Source organism: Solanum stenotomum, chromosome 10 (assembly GCF_019186545.1).
Source record: "Solanum stenotomum isolate F172 chromosome 10, ASM1918654v1, whole genome shotgun sequence".
In the NCBI taxonomy this organism is placed as follows: domain Eukaryota; kingdom Viridiplantae; phylum Streptophyta; class Magnoliopsida; order Solanales; family Solanaceae; genus Solanum; species Solanum stenotomum.
In genome coordinates, this window is record NC_064291.1 from 54,067,258 (window position 1) to 54,094,323 (window position 27,066).

The 27,066-nt window shown below is 33.7% G+C and overlaps 3 protein-coding genes across 5 annotated transcripts in view; all 3 read left to right on the forward strand.

The window, feature by feature from the left end:
* Positions 1 to 27,066, forward strand: part of LOC125878425 (ATP-dependent Clp protease proteolytic subunit-related protein 2, chloroplastic) — a 204,749-nt gene that overhangs the window by 88,276 nt on the left and 89,407 nt on the right. The gene's annotated exons all lie outside the window — the stretch shown is intronic.
* On the forward strand, positions 3,190 to 5,312 carry LOC125878419 (IRK-interacting protein). Of its 2 annotated transcripts, none has more exons than XM_049559667.1 (2): positions 3,190 to 3,506; positions 3,826 to 5,312. In XM_049559667.1, exons 1-2 carry the CDS (start codon positions 3,438 to 3,440, stop codon positions 5,194 to 5,196), a joined length of 1,440 nt encoding a protein of 479 aa, XP_049415624.1. In that variant the 5' UTR covers positions 3,190 to 3,437; the 3' UTR covers positions 5,197 to 5,312. The 2 variants fall into 2 exon arrangements, with proteins under 2 accessions (XP_049415624.1, XP_049415626.1); XM_049559669.1 differs by lacking the exon at positions 3,190 to 3,506 and adding an exon at positions 3,520 to 3,706.
* Positions 9,548 to 26,993, forward strand: LOC125878405 (SNARE-interacting protein KEULE). The gene is made up of 21 exons (XM_049559653.1): positions 9,548 to 9,837; positions 14,974 to 15,032; positions 15,380 to 15,461; positions 16,838 to 16,916; positions 18,925 to 18,975; positions 19,794 to 19,890; positions 19,989 to 20,021; positions 20,319 to 20,444; positions 20,521 to 20,712; positions 20,800 to 20,883; positions 20,963 to 21,061; positions 21,140 to 21,216; positions 22,520 to 22,616; positions 23,940 to 24,065; positions 24,141 to 24,236; positions 24,597 to 24,716; positions 24,800 to 24,877; positions 25,251 to 25,447; positions 25,555 to 25,645; positions 25,817 to 25,906; positions 26,619 to 26,993. Exons 1-21 carry the CDS (start codon positions 9,765 to 9,767, stop codon positions 26,670 to 26,672), a joined length of 2,001 nt encoding a protein of 666 aa, XP_049415610.1. The 5' UTR covers positions 9,548 to 9,764; the 3' UTR covers positions 26,673 to 26,993.

Sequence of the window (27,066 nt, forward strand, 5' to 3'; positions counted from 1 at the left end):
GGGGGGGGGTGTGTTCTTCAATTGAGGGATATTTTTATAAAATTTGATAACAACATGGTAAAATTGGCTTTATAGTAAAAGGATAAACGTAGAGAGGTTTTTAAAATCTTCTTTAATAAGGATATATCATATATCCATTACATATTTAGTCTCCATATTATAATTTTGAGATAATTTATTTCCCAAATCAAACGATCTCTTAAGGATTTTAAATAGAACAATCTTTGATTATTAATTTTCTTTTAATAGAAAAGGGTTTCATAAAAATAAAATTAAAAGAGGGAGAATTATATGCAAGATAGTGGTTGTTAGGTGTACGATATGGTGGAAGTAAATGCAGAATGAAAAAGATATTGTGTCATTAATTACTATCTTTAATTTTGTCTTCATTTACATATTGCAAAATGGTGTGTACATTATCAACATGGAGGTGAGGGGTAAATATTTCTTTATTTTTTATCGATTTCGATTTTAAAATTTGGATATGATATTACCTTTATTAGGTAAAGTTTTACTTTAAAATATTTTTTATCGATCTCGATTTTAAAATTTGAATATATTATCACCTTTGTTAGGTAAAGTTTTACTTTAAAAAAATGGAACTTTATAACGTAATTCGAGTTAAGTTAGGACCAAATATAAATACAAAACAACAAAAAATGATCTCCAAAAAAAAATAAAAATCAAACAGAAATTTTAGTAGTTCAATTGATTGACTATTTAAATATTTATATTGTTGGTGAGGGTTATTCTCCACCTTATAATTTCCTCCCTTGTTACTCCTTCCGCTACCCAATTTTTTCTTCTTCTTTTGAAACAATGGACTTCTGGATGTCCATTTTTAACCAAGTAATTTTAAGAATATTTTTTTAAATAAAATCAACTTCTAGAGGTCATTTTTATTGCCGAAAAATTGAAAAAAATTCTAATCGATCTCTAGAGTTTGGTTTCTTTAGAAATTTTACAAAAATGTCCCTCATGCGAAAAGATTTGAAGGGTATAAATAAAAAAATTAAAATCTTAAACCAATAAATATTCATAGTCTGGTAATAGAAATGTATCATAACACAATAAAGACACGAGGTCATGATTTTCAAATAATGCATTTTATAATTATGTTATTAATAAACCTACGTTTAAAGGTTGTCGATATTTTTCAAAATAAAACCGTTATCCCCATTTGAGGTTGGCATTTCCCAAAAATCAATCGTTCAATTTTAAAAATCTATTTTCATTTTTTTTTTAGTAGCGTACCTTGCGGGAAAGGAAAAATAAATTGTAGTACATGATATGGTCCGGTCGACATTATACGGCAGTGACATTAGAAAAATGACAAATTGTGAAACTTTAGAATTTTCAAAATCATGACGAAAGGACAATACATAGAGTTTTACTAATTTTATCAAAAGAAAAAGAATTTACGCATGATGTTTTTCTTGTTTTTATTTGGCTTCATTTAGTTTTATAATTTATTATATCATGTTATATTTTCCTTCTTGGAACTCAAAAGGATTTTGTGAATTTTTTGGCTGTTTTAAAGGAAAAAGATAAAATCCATTTGACCAAACAGGCTAAAGTATAAATAGGTATGGTGGAAATTTAACAAATAACCATATAATGCCTAGCTGGTTAAAAGACAAATCCAAAAAAAATATCGACCATTTTTTGGGAGATCACTGTCCTTATTTAATTATTCTAGACAAGGATATGGACCTACTCATCAATGTTGCAAATAGAGATTTAAAAAAAAAAAATTGAAGTTTTTTAGTTTATAATAGATTTATTACAATATGAATATTTTTCAATTATATTAGGGATGAAATCTCTATTTCTGTGAGCTACTAAATTCTAGAAACATAATTACAAAAATAATCAAAAAAATCAATATTGATTGATTCATTTCTCTACTTTATGCTTATAATTGTAAATTGTGACGCTAGATGATTTATAACCATTTTTTCAATCTTTTCCTATGGTTAATTTATAGTATTTGGTTAATTTAACACATTTACCTATTCTATACGTATAAAATTGCAAGTTCTAATAAACAAAATTTGAATGTTAAATTATCTCCATTTAAATGATGTTCAAATAAGAATGAGAGACTACCAAAAATGGCAATGAGATCAGAAATTAGATAAAATTCTTTTTATATTCTTAGCTAGAGTTTCAATTTGAAACCTTGTTTAAAATGATTTTTCTTTTAACATACAGTGTAAAATAATTAATTAATTTACGCAAGTGTTGTTCTTTTAAGTCCTAATTAAATTTTATTCCTATTTTATATGTTGTACAAATATAATCCTTAAAAAAAATCTTTTTGGATAATATTAGATTTGCGTCAAATATTTACAATAACTTTAAAAAATTTAAATTATAATTTAACCTTTTTTCCCTTTAGAAATCTTCAAATTATAGTCTAAAAAATGTTCATATATATATATATATATAAAAAAAAAATAAAATTTAAAAGAACTATACATTTAATAATATTCCAGAAATGGAAATTGGCTATTATATTAAATGTAAGTTTTAATTAATGGAGACTTCAAAACAGATAAATAAACAAAAAATTTACTTTAATTTTTTTCCATTGTTTTCTTTTCTTTTTTAGAAACGGAGGATTAAGAAAAAGTATGAAATGGAAATAAACTACATTTGACACTTGACTCATTAAGTCATAAAGAAGACCCAAACTCAACATCAATACGTGGAACTCACGAACCCATGTGTCACGTAATAGTAGACCATAGTTAACCCCTAAAACACTTCATAGCGCGTAAACTTCATAATTCTGACCTGGTAAGTTCTGATTCTTCTGATTTCTCCACGAGGTGGGTTGGGGGTGTTTTTTTTTTAAAAAAATTATTTTTAAAATTTTTCACTCGATGTTCGGTACAGTATTAGAGTCACTATTTCGAATTGCATCACTTAAAGTTCGATATAGTAAACTCCTATTTTTCGGTACAATATTAGTCTCATTCAGAAGAGCGCTCCCTATCAACGATTTTCCATGTCTAATGTTTAAACTCCAGACCAATTAAAGCAGTAACAATCTCATCTACTGTACCACATTTTTGATAAATTTGATATAGTATACTATTTCAAATTCACATCATATAGGACTTTATTCGGAAAAACACTCTTACCAATTTTTTTTTCATATCCAAAATTTAAATCCGATATTAATTAAAGAAACAACAACCTCATTCACTATACCGCACTGTTTAGCCCCACGGGTTGGGGGTTATAGGTTAGAAGAAGCTGAAATATAATTTCAGATTTCAGAAAAAAGAACCTGCAAATCTGTTCTGTGATTCATTCAAAACCATGATTACAAGCCGACGAAAAAACACATTTTGAGTTTTTTTCTCAACAAAAAGAATTAATCTTTTTCTTATATACCCAAACACCCTTTTCAGTTAACTTCAATTTCCATGGCTAATTCTTCTTCCTCCTCCTCAAAATCCTCCATTTCTCCTCGTCATCCTCCTCTTTTCACTCCTGTAAGTTCACCATTTCTCTTTTGGGTATTCAAGCAAATTCTTGATTTTTGCTCATTGATTCTTGATTTATGATGTTTTTAAGTTTTTTCACCACTCTTTTAAGATTTTCAACATAAAGAAACAATCTTTTTGGTAAATACTCAATACCCTTTTGGTTTAATTCAATTTCCATGGCTAATTCATCTTCTCCTTTTACTCCTGTAAGTTTACTTTTACCCTTGTTTTCTGTTATGGGTATTGAAGCAAACTCTGTTTAGGTGTCTTTCTTCTCAAAAAGATTGAATTTTTATATTTTTTGGTTTGTGTTTTTTGATTGTAGATTGAAGAAGGGAATGAAGAAGAAGAGTATTCACAAGGGAGAAGCAGTTTTAGAGCAGAAACAACTCCAAGTGAAGCTGAATACAGACACCATCCTACACCTTTACACTCTAAAACAGAGAATAAAGGCAAAGTGTGTTACAAAAAGAGGCAAGAAAATGATGATAAAGGAGTTTTGTGTAACAAGTGCAGGCCAAGCAATAGGGAGAAAATCACTGTGGTTCCATTAGACAACAAGGGTAATTCTGTAAATAGTCCACATGGTGGTATATTCAAATCTGTTCTGTCTAATCTTGTTAAAAAAAGTCCAAGATTATCATTATCATTATCATCATCAGAAGTTGAGTCTTCTGTTGTTGGTGGAGTGTCAACAAGAGAGGAACAATGGAAAATTGCATTAGCTGAGGTTTCACATAAGCTTATTCAAGCTACTAGGAAAAGAGATGAGGCTGTTTTAGAAGCATCAAGATTGAAGTTTTCTATGGTTGAGCTTGAGAAAAAGCTAAACAAACTTGAAATTTACTGTCATAATTTGAAGTCTGGTCTTGAAGTTTGTAGTAACAATGTTATGACTAACAATTCCTCTTTAAGTTTGGTTCAAAGAGTGAAATTTGGTGAAGAAGACAAAGTGATTGAGCATTTCTTGGTTATGGTCTCTGAGGCAAGATCATCTGTTAGGATTTTAAGTCGATCAATGACTCTTCAGCTTAGACAGATTGGTAGCAAAGTTTATGATCGAATTGCGTTATTACTCCAACCATATGAAATCAAGATTTCAATATCAAGAAACCCCAGAGGCTTGCTTGTGTATCTTGAAGCCTTGTTAAACAAAGCTTTTTATGATGATTTTGAATCTATTGGATATCAAAAGAGTTCTTGTAACCAAATCTTGAACCCCATTGATCGTTGTGAATCGAATTTCAGTTTGTACAATCGATTAAAGGACTTAACATGGGAGGAAGTTTTAAGCAAAGGGACAAGATTTTATAGTGAAGAATTCAGCAAGTTTTGTGATAGGAAAATGAGTGAAATTGTTGCTATGTTAGGATGGAACCGTGCTTGGCCTGAACCACTTTTGCAAGCCTTTTTTGGTGCATCAAAAGCAGTATGGTTAGTACACTTACTGGCTAACTCATTGCACCCAACTTTGCCTATTTTCAGAGTGGATAAAGAGATTAAATTTGACTCAATTTACATGGAGGATATGGGTGCAGACAAGGCTAAGAAGTTGGTCCCTAACATGGTTAGGATCATGGTTACACCAGGGTTCTATGTCTATGACAATGTGGTCAAGTGCAAGGTGCTTTGCAGGTACAATAATAATATTGGCATTAACAACAATGAGGGTTTAATAACCCCATCACCTACATAACAAAGATAGACATCATGTGAAAAATATTTAGTTTAATTTTGTTTTTTTGATGTACTTATTAGATTTTGGAGGACTTTTTAAAGCAAAGTGAAATATTTGGCGTTTTCTTGTTGTAAGTTTTCTTGCATTGATTTACTCATTACTTGGTCAAATTGGTGAGTTTCTTTGTCAAACTTTTCTTGTTTGGGAGATTGGAGTCCTAACACCCTTTTGGAATGACCATGGAGTATTGTGGTATGATTTTCCACCCTTAATTAAATGTTTCGAGCATAGAAAAAGTTCTATGTTCATGGTCCTATGCAATGCTAACCTAGATTACTTAGGGCTTCATTGTTCAGATTAATCGTGACTCTCAATATAGATATCAAACATGAAAAAATCTGTACTTGATTGGGTACTTACTGTGAAGTTCGATTTGCCCATATTTTTTTTTTAAAAAAAAGAGCTAGGACAAAAACTTCCCTATGGAATCTCATTATTATGTACAACTAGATAGTATATGGTAAGGTACATACTCATTGTAAGTTGTGATGAATGAGTACTTTTTTTTTTAATTGTTTGAGTAGTTTTATTTCTTGTGGTACCTAAGCCAATATAAGCCAATACAAGAAAGTAGTAAAGTTTCTTGTTGGTGTACATGAGTTGTTATTGTCTTTGACAGCCCTCATCTAGGTTTCCTCATCCTTCAAATGTGTCTTATTGACTACTTGCTGGGACCAATGCAAGAAGTCCAACTCACTAGTTTTTAAAAGAATCACTTTCATAGATTTTCATATCAGATTTACATGTACAACAAATACTATATATATGTTATCTTCACTAACACAAATATCGAATAATTTTACTAACGAAGTGCTTTACACATGTTTGAGCCTATGTTGAGCACATCCACCACCTCACCCCCAAAATTACTAAGGTCGAATGCTCATAAAAGTTCAGATAAGAGAGTACTTCCCCAATTATTAAGGGAAAAGCTCGACGATGGGAAAGGGGTGGGAGAGGAAAATAGTTTTTGAGATCGAGGATGGCCTTATGACAAGGAACTCTCTCCTCATTTTGTCTTGCTCATCACGATAGTTGTCTTCGGATTTTTATCTACCTTTTATAATAAAAATCTAGTATATTTTATTTTTGTTAAGATTTGAATCTCGATTTTTGTTATTTTCATCTATTCCATTAATCGCGGGGTCACACATTTAGATGAAGTTATCTTCATATATTTTGACATCTTAGATTTGCATGTACAACAAACACTACCGGTTAAGGGGAAACATTTTTATTATAGACTTTTTCTCTTCCTTTGGAAATCCAATACGTATTAAAAGTATAATCTTTATCCTCAGGGATGATGTTACATTGAAAAACAAACATTTGTCCTATGAATTAATTTATACACATTATTCTAAAAATGGCTAAGTTAGCATCAAGAGCTAGTTGATATATTTTGATTACTAATTAACTTTGTATAACTGATGCAATATGGTTGACCACTTTCACATAAAATAATATGTACAACAGAGTTTGCTTTCATCATATGAATATGACATGCTTTTTTTTTTGTCCCACATAGCTCAAAATAACATTTAGGATGTTAATTTTGACTTAGGTAATAATAATAAATGTATGCGGAAAATGATACTATTAAGTTAATAATTGAAAGCATAATTTAATGGATGAAATTAGAATAAGGCTTGATTATATTCTGGCAAAAATGTGCATTTTAACCATATCTACGTCAAGAGGAAGAATTTTGGTAGCCGATAGCCGGTTGACACCGAGTTTCCAAATACATTATACTTCTGCTTGAGTTTAGAATATTTTGAAAAAGGAATTTTTGGAATACCAATAGAGTGGTAATTATTATCCTAGTAATTATATCAATTACAATTATCAGGAAGCTTTTGAAATAGACCCTTTAGAAAAAAAATTACTTTAATTCTAAATATTATTAACTTTTTCTTAGAAAATAAAATTGTATGGAATGACACCTTGCCAAAAGGCATCTTTGCTAGTGAGTTTTTGGCAGACATCCTCTTGACATGCTAAATGGATAAGTAAGAATAAAATTTTGTTTTTGTGGACGAATAAAAATGAATGAAAAGATCAATAATACTTTGCTAACATAACACGTTATAAATAAATTACTATATGTCTAAGAACACTAAATATATAGAATATCATAATGTAAATGTATTGCTCATAAGATTCTTAATTTAGTCAACTTTATAATTGTTACATCACTATTTAAATAGTTACATCATCAGTATGACGCACAAGTTAATTAATAAAATTGACTTTACAATAACATATAATTCTTCTTGTTAAATTTGATATGATGATATGATAAATAAATAAATAACATGATATAACATATTAATTTAATATGAAACTAACAATATATTTATGTTAGAGTTTTTTTTTTTACACGTAATAAAAATGCATCATATTTCAAACCTTCTGCTCCAACTTAAAGCCTAGAAAATGGAAGTCCAATTCAAAATTTTACTACTTTTCAAGCAAATCTTGTGTCACAAAAAATTCCACCGTTAATATTTATATATATATACTGGTATTATTCTATTGTTCTAGAACTAGGCTGAAACTTAACCGTGTCTATAAAATTAATAACCTCAAACGCGTACATAATTTTTTCAATAAATTGTACTCCCTTCGTTTCAATTTGTTAGTATGATTATGACTTAATACAAATTTTATGAAAGTAAATTTTTTTGTGATTTTATTAAAATATACGTAGAAAATTTTGAATTACTCTTCAATTCTATAATTTTAAACATATCACGCGGAAAATTAAAAATTATATTAAAAAATACTACATTTTTTTCAAAACAAACTAAAAAATTAGACAAACAAATTAATTCTAATTCTTCAAACTTTCCTAATTAGGTCCCTACAAATTCCTGGCACTTACCTTTTCAAACATATCTTTTTTTCTTCCTATTTTTTTTTAAAAACTCCGTACAGCTTCGCCGAAAGACGTACCCAAAAAGGAAGAGATAACGGATTTTACTTGTAAATTTGGACATCAACTTGTTTAGTCATTTTTTTTGGTTTTTTATATATCGAAGATTTGATATTTATATTGAAGTTCGATTAGTTTAAATTCGTATCGGATAGTACCTCAGGATAACGCTCCTAATTACCTTGGACCCGAAACAATCCTATCTATTACTCCTTCCGTCCAACAATAGTTGTCTACTATACTATTTTGAGATGTCCAACAATACTTGTCTACTTTATGAAATCAATGGATAATTTTACACTTAGTTCCTAATTACTCTTATCATTAATTATAATCATTTCCCTATTATATTTTTCAAGACATTGTATTTGAGTATATTCAAAGGTTAATATTGTAAAATTACCGATCTATTTATAGTTTTTTACAAAGTGTGTAAAGCTAATAGTGGACAAATATGTTGAATAGAGGGAGTACATCACATCTTTATGTGGTGTTTAATTAAGGAAGAAATGTATAAAATAACAAACTATTAATTCAAATTAAATGTTATAACCACAGTTTGATTTTATTGTAACCCATAGCAAACAGTTGTCATTCGCTTATCTCCCCTTATTTCTCACTTGCCACTCTCCATTTCTCACTCGCCAGTCTCTCCCTCGCCTCTCTCACTTTATACGAACACAAATGTATAAAATGCGTTTGTGTTTGTATAAAACGAGAGAAAACTGTATATACAAATACAAATACATATATTTTTGTCCTATACGTTTATAATTATACAAATACAGATCTTCCCTTGCCCAGTTTTCTTTTGCCTTTCTCTCTTTCTCGTTTTATACAAACACAGATTATACAAATTACAATGTATAATTTATGTTGTATAAAGCGAGAGAGAGAGAGTTTTGATATACAAATGTTTTATTTCGATTCAATTGTATACAAATTCAAATTTTATGCAGATATACAAACACATAAAATTGAATTGAAAGGCTGCCAACGATTTATACAAACGAGAGGCTGTCAGTGATTTATACAAATGAGAGACTGACATCGACTTTATACAAATCTGATGTTCCATAGCAAACTATGGAGCACAATTATACAAATTATAGCTATAACATACAAATATGATTTTTATATTTGCTAAACCTAAAATTTACTCAATTAATTCAAAATAAATTAATACATACATAGTGTTATTTTTCCAAATATGTCAAGTTAAGGTGTTTATATTTTTGTACTTATTTTCTAATGTTCGATTATTTTTAATGTTAATAAATTAGTTTCCGGGTATGAACCTTTGGGCGGTTGGTTCGACCCGGATCAAACGACCCGGAAAATGATGAAATCGTTTCGGGTCATAGTCATATCGTCGGAGACAATTCAACTTTGTGCCTTTCAACAGTCAACGTGCGAAATTTACTACGACTAATTCTCTCTCTGTGAATTGTTAAACCACTGAGAATTTCCATTTCCAATTTCCAATTTTCGATCACAACGATCTCTGTGATCGATCAATTATTTAAAGGCCACACACAGAGAGAAACGGAAATTGGAATATATTTTACTTTTTGGTGGAAAATCAATCATGTCCATGTCTGATTCCGATACATCGTCGCAGGGAAGCGATTACAAGAACTTCCGGCAAGTTATACGTGACAGTGAGTATTCTATAATCATATTTTTGCTTTGAAATGCATGTAATTAGCCTTTGATTGCAACTATTAGGGTATTAATCAATCTGTTAGTAGAATAGAAATGTGCTTTCCTTGATCCAGTTTTGTAAATTGTGCTTTTTTGTAATGAGATGTGCCTGAATAAAGCAGACTGGATATTAGGGATTTGCATAGTCAGTTGATTGATTGGTACTAATTTCTGTATGTTCATTTGAGAATTGATACGCAGTGTAATTCGACAAGTGGGGTTTTGGGGAGGGTGATGTGTATGCAGCCTTACTCCTACCTTGTGAAGATAGAGACGTTCATTTGAGAATTATTATTTGATAATCTGAATATCAAAGTCCTTGATTCTTTTAGCTTTTTGGTGGAAGATAAAAATGTTAAAATGGTTTGGAGTGAAATCAAGTCATCAGGTTATATTCACTATTAGTTACCTAAAATTAGGCGGATGCTGCGTTTTATTTGAATCCTACTGCAGACTAAAGCTTTGTATTTAAGTGGAGAAGGGTAGAGAGGGGCGTTGTTACCCCTCGAGCTTTGAACCGCGCAGTTACTATCCCATGGTAATTTCTTGGTTATAAAAAGTTATAATTTTTATTGTTATCTACTGGGTTCACCTTGAAGTCTCGTAGTAAAGTAAGATTTTCGTACTACTTCTAGGTGGTAGTCTTATAAAAGGGGGCCGGGGTTTATGGTTCTGGAGCTTATTGAAAATTAATTGTTGCATAATATTGTGGGAACATATGAACCGCAGGATATTTGGTGTTGAGTTTCCTTACCCGGCAAATGGTTAAGAGTTTTCTTGTTTATATGTAAATCTCTTTAAATTACCAGGCAACTGTTACAACTTTTATCTTCCACTATGTCGAGCATTGTCTACTGTAACTTTACTTTGTCGTTCACTGTAGTAGCATCATAAGAATGAAATTCTACCATCTGTTCTAGTGTAAAGTAAGAAAATATTTTGGAGTACTTGTAACTAATGTAACAGAGGAATATTTACCCTGCAAAATCTAGGAAGCACTAACTGGGCTTTTATCATTTTTAGTAAGAGCCTAAGAGGTCAACTATTTTGGATTAACTAAAAAAAATGTAGGATATTTTCTGTCAGATGGTTGACAACTCATAAACTGACTCTGCAACTCCACCTCAACAAGAAAAGATTAGTGAAAATGATTGAAACTAGCTAAATTAGTCAACAGAGGATTTTTTGAAAATGAATAAACCTAAAACCAACATTATTCTACGCATCATAACATGCACAACCTCTTGAGTTAGATATAAATTCTGGATGGAGTGTCTTGTCAGAGCAGTTTTTGACATGGGATTTTAAAGGAAGTAATGGTCAACATACATGTGGAAATGTGGAAGTTAAGCTTTGGGCATTTCATTCATGAGCGTGGGTATGCTATAGATGTCATATGAAGCGTTCTTCAGGAAATGCAAAAAGAGGCTCTTTTTGTTGGGGGTTAGGCTAATACAGGATTTTTTTTTGATAAGATAAGGTATAACGGGGCTAATAGAGGATATTTCTTTTTGATAAGATCAGGTATAACAGGGCTAATAGAGGGCATTAAACCCATAAAACTGGAGATATTATCGTTTCAATAAGAACCACACAAAGAGGCATCATTGAGCTAAATGGTTGTTACTTGTTAGTCATAAGAAACCGAGATAATATTGGAATAATATATTTCTTGTTAGGTGCTGATGAATTCAGGATATATGGGGCTTTAGACCGGCATTGTATTCGTTTTGCAATGCATTGACTATTCTTTTCAATAACATTATCTCTGGATTTTAGTTCTTCAGATCATACATGTGGGGCACTTTAATCCTTATAAAATTTTGATTTTTATCCTTGGGTAAACAACTTCTGGCGTAAGATAATTTCTAAATATGCTATATTGTTAATAGGGAACATAAAAAATGCAATAAACACCCAACTCTCTAATGCGTTGTTTAACGTGATGCCTTATTCTAGATCAAACAACTGCCCTACTTTGGACTTCTAGATTTTGGTGCAAGTTCGTTCCACCTTGTTGTTTTTTAGACCTTCTGTAATGCCTTAGGCAGGATATCCCTAGGTCCAAGACAGTATTTGTGATCTTCGAGAACACGCTTGATTTTTATTCCTTTGGATTTTTACCACCTAAGCCCCAACAAATTTAGGACTTGCAGCCTATTATTAAGCCGTCAAACCCAAGCTTGAAACTTTTTTTTCCGCTGTTTTTGCTCCTATCAACCTAGGGCTCTAAAATTCCTTTGATAAGGTAAGAGTAATTTTATTGGTATCAGCATCAAGAAGGTATGGGATATAGTACAAAAGAAGCAGTATATTCAATTTTCTCTCTTGACTCGAGAGTCCCAAAATTCCTAAAACTGTAACATACTTTCTGATGTGTTCCCTTTGCATCTAAAGTATAAGTTCTGTAATCATTTAAGCTCGACAAAAGAATATGCTCAGTCTTCCCTTCAAAACATCTCCCGTCTCTTTCAAGGCACACAGTCCAGATGATGTGCACAGTGATAGTCTTCCTGGATCTGTTATCCACTCTCTTTCTGTCCCAACATAATTCAAGTTGCTTAACATCTTTTGGCATTACTCAGCTTGCTCCAAACAGGTTGATAAATAGAGACCAAATTTGCCTAGTAGTTGCACTGTAACAATAAATGGTTGCTATTCTCCGAAGAACTACTGCGAAGAAATCGCATCTTTTACATTATGAAATATCTCTCTTCTGTTATTTATTGAATACACACACCCTTTGATGCTACCAAAGCAAAACATGCAAATAGGTGGAACAATGGATTTCCTATTCAATATCCAAGGCCATTCCTTCTCCCGATCACACTACTGCTTCAGGACTAACTTAAACGACTATATAAATTCGGACTTGCTAGCCAACCAAACCTAGGAATCTCTCTTTTTCATCTAGCACCACATGTTGCAAATTCCAGAAAAATCTAGAATTTGAAGTCAGAGTTGGCTTGAATATGTGCTAGAGGTGTGGCTCTGCTGACTGTTTTACATTCGGTTCAAGCATCTAGAATTGAAGTCGACAGGCGTGGAGTTCTATTACTGTCAGCAATTAAATGTCACTCATTAGCTGGAGTTGTAGGGCAAGACCGCAAGAGTACTTGCAGATACCAAAGTCCAAAGTAAGGTGGACCATAGACTAGGATATGGAATCGTGGCTAGCGTTCTTTTTTCCCTATCTTGGAGAGCGAGAGAGAAATAACTGCCTAGCAATGGCATGAGTTCATCAGCCATTAAAACCAAAGTCGGGCGAAAACAAACAATTGTTAGACATAATGGGGTTATGACTTGAGGATACCCATTTAAGGAGTTGAAAATCACTGAACAACTTGTTTTGCCTAGAAAAGGGTACAGATAGCTTTCATTGATATAACACTTGAAGTATCAATGAGTCAACCAACTAGCCTCAGTTTCAAACTAGTTCAGGTTGACTATATGAATGCTCTACATCCATTTTGGTGAATTATTTGTTTTTCCTATGTTGCACTAAGATCCTAAGGAAATATCTCTAATTTGTCACCTTAGGAATAGGCAAGTTAGGTTGCTATTGTGACAAGAACGCTTTCTCCAATCAACAGGTTGGGAGTTCAAGTCAACATGTAAGTGAAGTGGGAGAGACCACTATTGACTGCGCATGAGGTTGGGAGGGTGGGGTTCTGTCATATAAAAGGAAGATTGCCCCCAAAGGTTTGCTCAGTTGGCAAAGGTTGGCGGAATTGTTTCTTTGGTCACAAGTTCGATCCCTGTGCCAAGCGAACTAAATCCAGTATTTAAGTGGAGAAGGGGTAGAGGGATAAACCCACATTCCCGAGTTTCAAAGGTTGTGGTTGGCCCAAATAGTTGGCTCTAGACGTATTTATCGGTCATTAAAAAAAGAAGGAAGAAATATTGACACCCATGGAGTAAAGAGAAATGCTTTGCAACTGAAGTGCGAAGAAGTAGCTACGCTGATGATATACATGTAATCTTGATTGCCTGAGTCTATGATAACAACATCCCTGTTTGTTTGCTTGTTTAGCTCAACACTCTAACTGAATAAATATGTTGCTAAAAGAACAAAATCATTGAAATATGACTAAGCTTTAGATGAGTCTCTACAGGAGGACTTTGTCAAGATTCATAATGGAATATAGATTATTTTTCATAAATATTTTGATTAATTATGATGTTTGTAATCAGGTTATTGCAAAATGAAAAATTAATGAAATTAGTTTGCAAATTGCAATGATGGGAAAAGGGTTCTTATATGCAGAGTTACTTGCTTCCCAGTAAAATTAGGTCTTGGACCTAACTCACACCCCTAAAGCTAGCTCAAAGGGAGGAGGATTGCCCAAGTCTTACAAAGAGACCACCCATCTTATTAATCACACTCACACCCCTAAAGCTAGCTCAAAGGGAGGAGGATTGCCCAAGTCTTACAAAAAGACCACCCATCTTATTAATCACCAATGTGAGACTTTTTTCATCTTTCAACACCCTTTGGGTGAGATGGATCCTGCTCTGATACCATATAAAATTAGGTCTTGGGCCTAATTCACACCCCAAATCCTAGCTCAAAGGGAGGCGGATTGCCCAAGCCTTATAAAGACCCCCTTTTGTTTTCATGTCTGCATATCGCCGATTAATGCACCCCAAGATCTGCTATAAAACTTTCCAGTTAATTGTTTTGTACTATCTTTACAGATGGAGCTCTAGTTGCACTAATGCAGCCTTTTCCTGTAATTTTGAGAAATACATGATAAAATTATGTGTTCGTTAATAATGATCTCAAGTTCTCCCTTAAGAGTTCTTCCGTCGTCACTTTTTTTTTTTTGAGACAGCAACAATTTGTATTTCTATTTCCGAAAAATCAAAACCTGTCACAACATGTTACAGGTTCCTAGTTACAAATTTTAACAGATTATTAGGAAGATCTTCATTCCTATGACAAAAAATTACAGGGGATCCTAAGACATTCACAACTGATACTAGATCTTCCATATACTCCTGTTTACTTATTTTAACTTGCAATGAAGTGTGATGTCTGATATTCTATTCATATCAACCTATTTCAACCATTTCCTTCTATATTTTTGTAGGATTACTATATGAAATGCTCAGGTCTGCCAAGTCAAAAGACTCAAAATCAGCGTGGAAGGTACAACTACAATATGTTTCACAATTTGAAGAGATCACTCTGTTTGTGAAAATTTGTACTTCAACAAAAAAAAAAGTGGTTTTAGATGAAAAGCTTTTTCGTTACCAAATCAATGCTATAACGTCTAAAACTCATAGCAACTAATCATGTTGCTTATAAGTATTATTTAGGAACTATTTCCCAAAAAATAAATAAATTGGAACTTTGTCAAGAAGATTATATACCCATTTGCGACAAGGTTATGCCTTCACTTGTGTTGAAGTGGCTTGAAATACTTCTATTAAATTCCAAGAATGCAGGTCGATGAAGCCCATAGATAGTTCTTCTATTGATCCTCTATCCTGCAGGTACTCATCATGGATAAACTAACTGTTAAAATAATGTCATATGCATGCAAGATGGCAGATATCACAGAGGAAGGAGTTTCATGTAAGTATTAAAAGACCACTCTTAGGGATATTCATTCTTTTTTAATGACAATGGTGTCCGTGTCAGCTTGTTGACACTTTGACTATTCCACTGGGTACTTGCTACTTCCCATACCAGCACATATACTAGATAACTCTGCACACCAATGCTTAGGCAGGTGGGAAGATCTCACCTAGTTTTTTTTTGCCTCCTTGGAGGTATACTAGAGAGCACATAGTTCTCCCCCCATTTCATATTAACCACTAGGTCACACCCTTGGGTGCCACATACTTTCATTTTTTACTTCTACGTTGATTTACTGTTGAATCAAGTCATTGATGGTTGTGTATAAATTTTAATATACATGCTTTCAGATGTGATACATACTTGATGTATATGTGTATAGATTTTCACATACTGTATAGTTGGAATTTTCTTTCACCTGTCGATAGAGTCGACATGTTTTTTTTATTTTGTTAGATACTTAGCTTTAGCTTAGGCTACTTGTACTAGTGCTGAAATGTTTTATTGTCCTTTGTATTAGAGCTAACTGATCACACGTTTTGTAATTTGGCATCATCCTGATGCCCATTCAATAATAATCTTTAACCTTCTCAAAAACATAAATTGTACATATCTGAATTAAATAGATGTCTCTCTGTGTTAGTTATATCATTGGAATGTGCAGATTGTCTTGTTTTCCTCCCGGGTTTATGTGATCTTAACTTCGTATCCAAATGATGCTGATGGTCCCTCATAATGAATTAATGTGCATAAGTGATGTTGGTAGTATCATGTATTGGGTGACATTTCTATTACATTATTAATATTAACCTCTTCAACCCATTCATCTTTACGTTGCTGAATAGGATGTACTGTTTGTTACTCCCTTTCTTTTGTGCCCTTGTATTTTAGCAGGCTACATTTTCCAGTTCTACCCGGAAATAAGTGCATATTTTATTAATGACATTTGTGTGGATTATTAACTTTTCCTCTTAAGGTGCAAGTGCAATCTATTCTCTTTTACTGGTCTCCTGGTGATTTTGTCCTTTTCTGTTAAAGATTAGCAAACCTAAAATTGGGCTGGAGAAGCATGTATTAGTTCCTGAATATATAATAAATTCATATTTCCTTAGAATATAACGGTTAATTAGGAGAAATTTCATGGGGCAACACCATAGCATGTGCCAATCCTGTGATTTATTGGTCACTATTGTCTTTCGGGTGGATAATTGTTGAATGTTGATGAACTTGATCTTGAATGACTGAAAGAGCTATTGTTGTCTGCTGGGTTTTCAGTGCGGAGGTGTGGGCATTCTGCACATTCACTGGTTATCTCTCTTGTATGATTGGGCTGAACTTAATCTTTAAAAAGTCTGTTTACAATGTTTCTGCAGTGGTTGAAGACATATACAAGCGACGGCAGCCGCTCCCATCCATGGATGCGATATACTTCATCCAACCAACAAAAGAGAAGTACTAATGCTAATTTCTTTGTTCGACTACCTTACATAGTTCAATCTTTCAGATCCTCTAGCATTTATAGGTGTATACTTCTATGTTGTAAATTATGTTCTTTCCATTTTGCACCCTGAACATATCTTTTTTGTTTTTATTAATCAAGTAAACAAGATTTCATTAATCAAAAGGGCCAGAATCGGCCACCTACAAGAGGTATACCAAAAGGTGAAGAACCTACCAAAAGATAATAGTTCTTTCATCTATATAACCAGAAACTAAATGAGTGCACCAAAAATAAATAAGTGATCAGAGACTACTTCTCAACTGACTAAAATTCATTTTTACGCCTTCAAATGCTCTCATGTTTCTCTCTCCAAATAATCCACATCAAAGTACGAGGAGCAACATTCCATGCACTGCTCTTTCTCTAGCTTCTTCCAACTTTCCAGCTTAACAACAAGTCTTTTACAAATCTAGGCATCACCCATGACATACCAAACCATCTCATAAGATCCCACCAGTCTCCTGGCTGCTTTGTAAAAGAAAACAATCTACATCTTCACCCGCCTTATTGCATGGGTAACACCAACTGATGCAAGCAACTCCTAATCGAAATAGTTGCTAGGACTTGAGCCTCTATTTGTACGGCTTGTTTCATCCATCCTTGAGTACTTGATCCTATTCCTGTGAGTGGCTCTCTTCTTGGGATCAGCTGTGTGAATTTGTATATCAACACATACCTGAGATTCTATTACTCTCATCAGAGGTACAATCTAGACTAATGATATAGAGTGAAAAAAAAAAAGAGCAAACTTATTGTCACGGAATATTATCCTAATCTTAACTAATTAAATAGAGAAAAGGAAAAGAAGCATTAACCTGATTTCATGGGTAGATAGTGAGGAGAAAAAACTGATAGGTTGAAAAAGGCATATATTGACAGAGCAACTCAAAGAACTCAAAATTTGAGCAAAATGAAGATATTAAGAAGTACATGATAAAAAAATTAGGATAGAGTGCAAATTACACAAAATAAGTTTATTGAATAAGCTAATTACATTTGCATAGTTTGATTGTCCCATTTCCATTTTGGAATGTTTATGTTTGACACAATTTAACCATCAATTTTTCTTTTTACAAATTCCATAAATTATTTAAAATTCAAACTTTCTGAACCACTCAGAGTTGGACTCTTGTAGTGATTTCCTATCAACTCATGTACTATGACCAATATGATGTACCAGTAAGATTAGCAATTATAATCCCATCCATTCATACTCATGTCACATGAAATGGGATGGAGATAGTAATTTCTTACACTTAAACATCTGATTGTTGAAGACTTGTCCATTTTTTCCTATATGAATGAATATGTTGTTGGTAAATCTATTCTACTTTCAGTTTGGTATCCTTCACCATATCATAGGATGATAGAAGTTAAATTTAAATCACTTAAAACTTTTGAGGTTGCAGTATGTTAAGTGTGATATTTTTTGTTTTAGTATCATGAATTTTGACTCTGATCGCGGAGGAGTATGGCTCTGTATCTTCTGTATGAGTTTTTATAGTTTAAATAGGTAATTTTGACTATGAATTTTCTTCACACCTAAACTATTATGCGGTGTTTAGAGAAAACACACAGGTATTGCAAGCAATTAGTTTAATGAATATTATCAGAAGCTCCATTTATAGTAGAGGTTTTACCATTCTGCTTTGGTTCTTCTCCATGGGTGATCCAGGAATTTTCCTATTGTTTTTTCAACTTAGCTTTCGATATAGAAGGATTCTTTTATTCTGTCTTGCCACTATAATCATAGGTTGTTGTGATACTATTAACAGAACTTCTGGGACACGTGTTCTTTTTATCAGGAACTTCTGTTGATAAATGTTATTATTATTATGCCGGCTCTTTGTTTATCTTAGTAATATCAATCTTGCTGTTTATTTGTAGCTAAATATCTATATGCAGATTCTGTCTTTATCCATATAGTTACTAGCCATTAACTTTTTCTTTTATTTGCAGTGTTGTGATGTTTCTATCTGACATGGCTGGGAAATCACCTTTATACAGAAAGTACGTCCAGAAATATCTTGAGTTCCATTCTGAATGCCTTTTGTCTTGGTCACATATTTTTCTTTGACAATTGTGCATTGTTAACTAGCCTCTGTTGATAGAAATAATGTATTACCGTGTTGTATGCTTGTACCTATGAATGCACTGATTCATAATATTGAAAGAAGAAGTTAATTAACATTTGTGTTCGGCGGAAAAGAAAAAATGTTATACACAGGCGGAGGACATTTTTGAGAGAAGGATAGGCTGTCCCAAGTATCAGTTGAGAAAGCATTTTCTCATATAACCCCATACTTCCAATCTCTCTTGAGAGTCTTTTTTATATTGGAGCTTGCATTTAGACTGAATAAAGATTCTATCAAGACCACCTTGCAGTAATTAACCTAAAGCTAGATTTGCTCTATGTGAATTTCACATCATCTTTTACTGAATGCAAGCCAACATTGTGAAGGTACAGTCCCACCTAAATGCAATTTGAGTGGGAAGACCTCTGTTTAATAAGTGCATTCTGAAAAAAAGACCTTTAAGTTACCCAGATTTAGACCTCTGTACTTTTATGATGACCAAAAGTCCCAATCCTCATATGAATATTCATGGTATGCAAAGCCAGCTATTTATCTCAACTGGATCTATTCTTCTATATCCTAAAGTCTGATGGTCAATTCCTTAGATTCCCTTCCAAAGAGTTAGGGAAGTTTGACTTTATCAAAAGGATAGAGGGAACTTAGATATCGTAGATGTCAGAGTCTGATTTGCTTTGGTTATTTTTTCTTCTTTCTCTCTCACTCATCCTCTGCTCCTCTTTATTTCCTTTTCAGGGCATTTGTTTTCTTTAGTTCACCTATTGCTAAAGAGTTGGTTAACCACATAAAGAGGGATTCAAGTGTTCTGTCTCGCATTGGTGCCTTGAGAGAGGTTATTATCCTTCTTTTTGTGAAATCTTTTCTTGAGCTAATTTTACTTTTATTGCTTTAATTTGTGTCACTGTTCTTATTGAGGGCTTTATTGCGCAGATGAATTTGGAGTTTTTTGCTATTGACAGCCAGGTATATGATGATGCATCACTCAAAAAGTCATGAAATTTGTTATTTTTCTGCTTTAGTTCCTGTGCTTAATTGGAGAATGTAATTCTGTGAAAATTGTTATCGCTGATGCTGCGAGAAGCTGAGAATCATATTGTATATACCAAACTTACTTGTCTGTAACTTTCTTTAGTAAGAAGGTATTTCAATGCAACAGCTTTAAACATGGCTTATTTTTTGCCAGCAGATTTTGCGCTGGGGTTGTCTAGAATAGTAGTGTATTGATTTATCACTTCCTAACAATCCCATATTACCGTATAGGGTTTTATCACCGATAATGAGAGGGCGCTTGAAGAACTTTATGGAGATGATGAAGGTTCTCGGAAGGGTAGTGTGTGTTTGAATGAGATGGCGAACCGTATTGCTACAGTTTTTGCATCATTGCGGGTAAGCATTTAGATCTTGATCTGGAGCTTTCAAGCATAGAGACAAGAGACACCCTTGCTAAAATTAATTTCTACAGGAATTTCCTTTGGTGCGCTACCGCGCTGCAAAATCACTTGATCCTACCACCATGACAACCTTTCGCGATTTAATTCCTACAAAACTTGCAGCTGGTGTTTGGAATTCTCTTACAAAGTACAAATCTACTCTTCCTCACTTTCCACAGACAGAAACTTGCGAGTTGCTTATTGTGGATAGATCAGTAGACCAGGTTCAACTTTGTTTCCTCCATTCTCCAGGTAGTCTTGTCTATTTCTCATTTCAATGACATGCTTCTCTATCTCCCTCTGTTTTCCAGATTGCTCCCATTATACACGAGTGGACATATGACGCAATGTGCCATGACTTGTTAAACATGGACGGGAATAAATATGTGCATGAGGTGAGTTGTGTGTTCTGAGTCTCTCTAATGGAAATGTTGTTGAATCTACCATAACAGTTACATTTTAATGTAAGGCTAGGTTCCTGGCAAAGCTGGTGGCCCTCCGGAGAAGAAAGATGTTCTTTTGGAGGATCATGATCCTATCTGGTTAGAGCTCCGCCATGCACACATTGCTGATGTAGGTCTTGTGCATAACTAGTATAAGTTAGGAATAGAACATGATTATGCTATCTCTAACCAGTAATTGGTTTGTCAGGCTAGTGAAAGATTGCATGAGAAGATGACAAACTTTGTGTCAAAGAATAAAGCTGCACAAATGCATCAAGGTTCAAGGTAAGTCTGCACTTTTTGCAATTTACAAAACCTTTTCTCTAAAAAAATTCTGCTTGAATATGTGTTTGGAAATGCTTTGTCATGATACGATCGAAAAGTAATGCAATTTGCAAGAGATGATATATAGGATGTAAGAATCGGGGAATGTGATTGATTCAAACAATGGTTGACCTGAGATCTGTTTGGTTGACCCTCAAGTAAGGAAAAGCTTTCCAAGTCTCATCCAGTGTGCAGCTGAAGTAGTTTCCTTATTAGTAAAGATGCTCGTTTCTCTTTATGGAAGAATTGGTGTGTCAATTATCAACTACGAGAAGCCGTACAAAGCTAAAATCCATGAACTTTATATTTACAAGTTGGACGCCTGCTAGGCTATTCTCAGCAACAACAACAGACCCAGTGTAGTCCCACACAGTGGGGGGAGAGGGGGGGTAGAGTGTACGCAGACCTTACCTCTACCTCAAAGGTGAGGTAGAGAGGCTGTTTTTGATAGGCTATCCTCATTTACTAGAAAACGTCTTAAGCCATTTATTTATAGATTATAGAACTAATTGCAGAATGAGTTGCCTTTTTTAATTTGGGTAAACTTGGAAAATACCTGCAAGTCTGGACTTAGAAGCACATACCGTTTTCTTTTTTCATTCTTTAGATTCTAAACTAGATAGGTTTAGGGGTGTGCAAAAACCGATTTAACCAATAAACCGAACCGAAAAAAATACTATTGGTTTATTGATATTGGGTTATTGGGCTAATGGTTTTTAAACGGTTTTGCAAATTTTTTTATTGGGTTATTGGTTCGGTTTCTGGTTTTATAAATTTTGTTAATGGTTAAACCGATAACCCAATAAGACTATACTAAATTTACTAGTCTTATTGTTAATGGTTAAACGATTGTTACTTTCACACTTTTTGTTAATGGTTAAACGATTGTTACTTTCACACTTTTTCCTTTGAATGTGTCTAGTGTCTAAACTTGCAAGAAAAATGATTGTTACTTTTATAATTATTACTTTCATGCCAAATGCTGGAAAAATCATATGGTTTATTTGAAAATTTTCTTATCGTGTATATAATATATATGAGTATTTTCTTATTGGTTAAACCGAAAACCGAACCGTTAAGTACCATAAACCGATTAACCAAAAACCGATAAGAAATATGTTATTGGTTTGGTTATCGGTTTGAAGTATTTACAAACCGAAAACCGATAAACCGAACCAATAACACCTAAAACCGAACCGAACCGACCGATGCGCACCCCTAGATAGGTTATGTTGTTTACTCCACTTTTTTCTCAAAATTGTAGGGACGGTGGTCAATTATCCACTCGGGATTTGCAAAAGATGGTTCAGGCTTTACCTCAATACAGTGAACAAATTGAGAAGCTCTCCCTGCATGTTGATGTGAGTCTTCTGAAAATTTCACTTGATGGTTTGCACTTTGAAGTCTTAAGTTTGATTTTATATCTACACTTTTGAACGTAAAGCAGCTAAAGATGTTTCTTTATTTATTATTCTGGTCAAGAGACACTGTTTATGTCATTCATTAAGCCTTATTCTGCTGTAGGCTCTTACTTGCATTGTAATTTTATCATGGCTATTCTGATATTGTGGCAAACTGCAGGCTACTCAAATGTGCATAATATTGATCCTTCTTGTTTGCAAGATAGGCTAAAATCTAAGAGTTTTTCTATCGTTCTGGCATCAAAGATTAATTTGAAAGGAAGATGATTAAAACTAATAGTTAAATCACATCTATATTTCTTATAATTGTTCATGAAAAGACAACATATATTTGGGATTCTTATTGTCTAACCCAATTGACTACATTTTAGGTTTCTGAAAATGTTAGGAATGCTTCCATAATAATTATGTTCTCTAGATTTTCACAAAGATTGTACTTGATAAAAACGATCTTCACAGGCTTAAAGAACTCAAATTTATCTAACATTTCAAAATTTAAGATATTTTTCCGTCTGAAATATTATTTTTCCGACTATTTTGATACTACTCTTATATAAAATGAATATCAAATAACTCAATTTTAGTGCATAGTTGAAACTATCCCAAACAGGATATGAATAATGGGGGCCAAATATAATTGATCAACATCTATTCCTTCTGAAACAAGTGCCAGAAAAGATGATTTTATCTTCTAATCATTTTTTTTGAGAAACAATTCTTATTCTTATGCTTACCAAGATGCTAGTCAATTTTATGACTCTCAATTCTTATATCTACTCAAACTTTGTTGTACGAGACAAGAGAGGGGGGAGCATATAGGAAACATATCCAGATATCCCTGACAAATTCGAGAACAAATGTAATGTAGAGAGGATCCATTGTTTGGGTCCCAGGATCTACAGGTTGCTGAAAATATCCATTGACCTTTGCACAATTGCAAGTATTGATGAACACACTGTATTTTTCCAGTGCTTTGCTTGGATTAACACAATATTTGGTGCGATCTGTGATTTTATTTTTGGTAGCGAGAGTTTCATTGCAATTGTGACTGTTGAAGTGACGTTGTGAGTATCTGTAGATAATCACTTCACTTTTTATGTGTATTGGTGGAAATACATTTACCGGTCATGTTTTACCTGAGCAAATGTTCAATATAGATATTTTCAGTTTCCTATTAATTTAGAGTTTATTGTGTGGTGGATAAGATCTTTTATTGAAGTAGTCATCAGAGTGACTATGATGACCATTTTTTCCCTAATCCAGATTGCCGGGAAGCTAAACAGAATTATCAGGGAGTCAAGTCTAAAAGAAATTGGCCAATTAGAGCAGGACCTTGTTTTCGGAGATGCAGGAACTAAAGATTTGATCAATTTCCTGAGGGTTCATCAGGTAGAAACTGTATAGATTGTTAAACCTCCATAATGTCTAGATTTGTTTATTTGAGCAATTAGCTGTGGTCTGCAGGATGTGACACGGGAAAGCAAGTTACGCTTATTGATGATTTATGCATCCGTTCATCCTGAGAAGTTTGAAAGTGACAAACTTTCCAAGTTAATGGAGGTCAGTGATTTGTTATTGTTGTATCAATATCTTGAATCGAACAAGTGTCATCTTATATTGGAGATTTTCTTATTCTTGGTTGAACTACTAACGGTGTGAAAATCCAAATAAAGAGATAGCTACTGCATGTTATGGTCTTCCCAGTGGTCGAAAACACAATTTTGCTATCTGACTTGAATTCTCATCTGTGGCATAAGGCATTGTTTTAATTCTGATTCCTTTTCATGTTAATTTGTGTCATCTGGAACTACATTGACTTTGAACTTCACTTTAGTACTATTCTGAATGGTAGACAAGGCTGCTCTCATTGTGTAGAAGACAATTTTGTACACATGAACACTCACATTTGTACCTCTTTAGTTAGCGAGATTGCCCCAAGATGACATGAATGCCGTGTACAATATGAGATTGCTGGAGGGATCAACAGATAATAAGAAAACCTCACTGGGACCTTTCTCTCTCAAGTTTGACGTTCACAAGGTACGTGATTGGCTATGAAATTATTTGCATTCATGATAAGCTCCTTCTGATTAGATTTCATTGCCCTTTTTTTTTAATAACAGAAGAAGCACGCCTCTAGAAAAGACCGTACTGATCAAGCATCAACATGGCAGTTGTCTCGTTTTTACCCAATGATAGAGGTATGCTACATGGGGGTGTGTTATGACACCATATCTATGAACTGATGATTCTGATTATGTTTTGGTTGCCATGATTCTACATGTAAAGCCAACAATGTCAAGGGACTTGACAATTTAGGTCCCTTCCATGTTCTCTCCCCCAGATCCAACCACCCCCATCCCCCTCCAAATGAAAAACAAACAAACAGGGATAAAGAACAAACTTTAAGGCTTTCTGAAGAAAAGTAGTTCATGACTGTTAGCTCCCACATCAAGAATAAAATCTAATATCAGGGTCACTGTAATTCATCACATTGATGGGTTGGGGTGACTCAGAGACCTGACGATACTACTTTGAGATGGTTAACTGATCAAAGCTATTCTAATCTTGCAGGAACTTGTTGAAAAACTCAATAAAGGGGAATTACCAAAGAATGATTATCCCTGCATGAATGATCCAAGTCCAACTTTCCATGGGACTTCCCAGTCTGCATCAATACAAGCAAATCAAGTTTCAACTCCTCATTCAATGAGATCGAGAAGGACAGCCACATGGGCCCGCCCTCGAAATTCTGATGATGGATATTCTAGGTACACATTATTGCACCTCACCATTATATGTCATGATATCATTTCTGTGCCAGCACCAGGCAATCATTTAAAGGAAGTGCTGATTGAATTCCTTCACTCTCTTGCAGTGATTCAATCCTGAGGCATGCATCAAGCGATTTCAAGAAAATGGGTCAACGCATTTTTGTATTTATAGTTGGTGGAGCTACACGATCAGAGGTGTTATTTTCAGACTTAGCACTTCCCATTCGTCGTTATGGTTTTAAAAAAAGAACAAACTTACCCTTTCCATTTCTGGCTTATATTTGGTTTCCTTGGTAGCATGTTAATGTTCTAACTTTACTTGTCATATATGTTAATCTCGAAGTCATTTTCCTTTGTATGTTTCAGTTGCGGGCTTGTCACAAGTTATCTACAAAGCTGAAGAGAGAGGTAGTTCTTGGTTCATCCAGCATCGATGACCCTCCACAATTCATTACGGTATGACACTTCATCTGCTTCCTCCCCTATCTCCTTTTTTTCTTTTCTCATTTGGGGTGCCATTATAGATGAGGTAATATTTGTTAACTGTAGTTAATCTCTTCAGTTAGTAATGATAGCTTTTTTTTTTTTAATTATTATTAACATGTTACTGCCTTCTACAGAAATGGACAGCAATCGCTTTTCTGCCGTCGTTTTATTGATAATTGAAATGCCTTCTTGAGATTGTCAATAAAACATGTCCTTAACTGGATCTTGTTTGACATTTTTTGCATATATGCTTCTGTTGCATTATTTTGGACCACAAACAATGTTTTCTTGGGAAAAGCCAGAGCATCTTAAAATCATTTGAACTCCATGATTTGTTAGTTGGAGAACTAGTTGTATAGCCTTAGGGTGTGTTCCGTACAGAGGAAAATATTTTCTGAAAAATTGTTTTCGAAGTTTTTCATATTCGGTTGGTCATAATTTGTGGAAAGTATTTTCTTTGGAGAATAAGTTCCTTCAAAATGAGGAAAATGACTTGGTGGAAGTAGTGAAAACAAGTTCCACAAAATGACATTTTACATTGATTGTGTCCTCCAAAACACTTCATCTTCACCCCCACCTCCTAGGACCCCATCTCCACCACCCTACGCCCCTACCTCCACATCCCCACCTCTGGTTAGAGATATATGCCCACATTGACTTATGATGGTTGATTGTGTTGCAGAAATTAAAGCTCCTGACTGCAGACGAGCTCTCGCTGGATGATTTGCAGATCTAGAAACAAATTGCTGGGGAAGATGGCAACCGAAATCTCTTATTTCCCAGGCTAGCATTCCAATTGTATACCAAACTACGTTGATTCATTTCAATTTTTGACAGTCTTTTGGTAGATATCTAGTACATTGAAAGGTTAAATGCACAGTTGGTGGAACATTCAGATTCCCTAAAATGTTAATGTCAATGTGCCAAAAAATTAGGGGTTTGGGTGTGTTGTATCATTTTTATAGGTTCCATTCAAGACTTCCATAGTGTGTATAATGTAATTTCTGTTAATGTAGAGGCCCCATTTGGAAGAAACATTCTATATCTTTTTTTTTTTAGGATTTGTTTTTAAAAAATTTCCCAGGATGCCCCATGATCCAAAATGGTTAATTTTTTGCCTACTTAATCAT

Bases quoted from the DNA above. Each gene is read 5' to 3' on its own strand.
- LOC125878419 (XM_049559667.1), top strand. From the start codon at position 3,438: ATGGCTAATTCTTCTTCCTCCTCCTCAAAATCCTCCATTTCTCCTCGT. The intron at 3,507-3,825 runs GTAAGTTCACCA...TTTTGATTGTAG, and splicing joins ATCCTCCTCTTTTCACTCCT to ATTGAAGAAGGGAATGAAGA.
- LOC125878405 (XM_049559653.1), top strand. From the start codon at position 9,765: ATGTCCATGTCTGATTCCGATACATCGTCGCAGGGAAGCGATTACAAG. The intron at 16,917-18,924 runs GTACTAATGCTA...TTTTATTTGCAG, and splicing joins ATCCAACCAACAAAAGAGAA to TGTTGTGATGTTTCTATCTG. The intron at 25,646-25,816 runs GTGTTATTTTCA...TGTATGTTTCAG, and splicing joins GTGGAGCTACACGATCAGAG to TTGCGGGCTTGTCACAAGTT.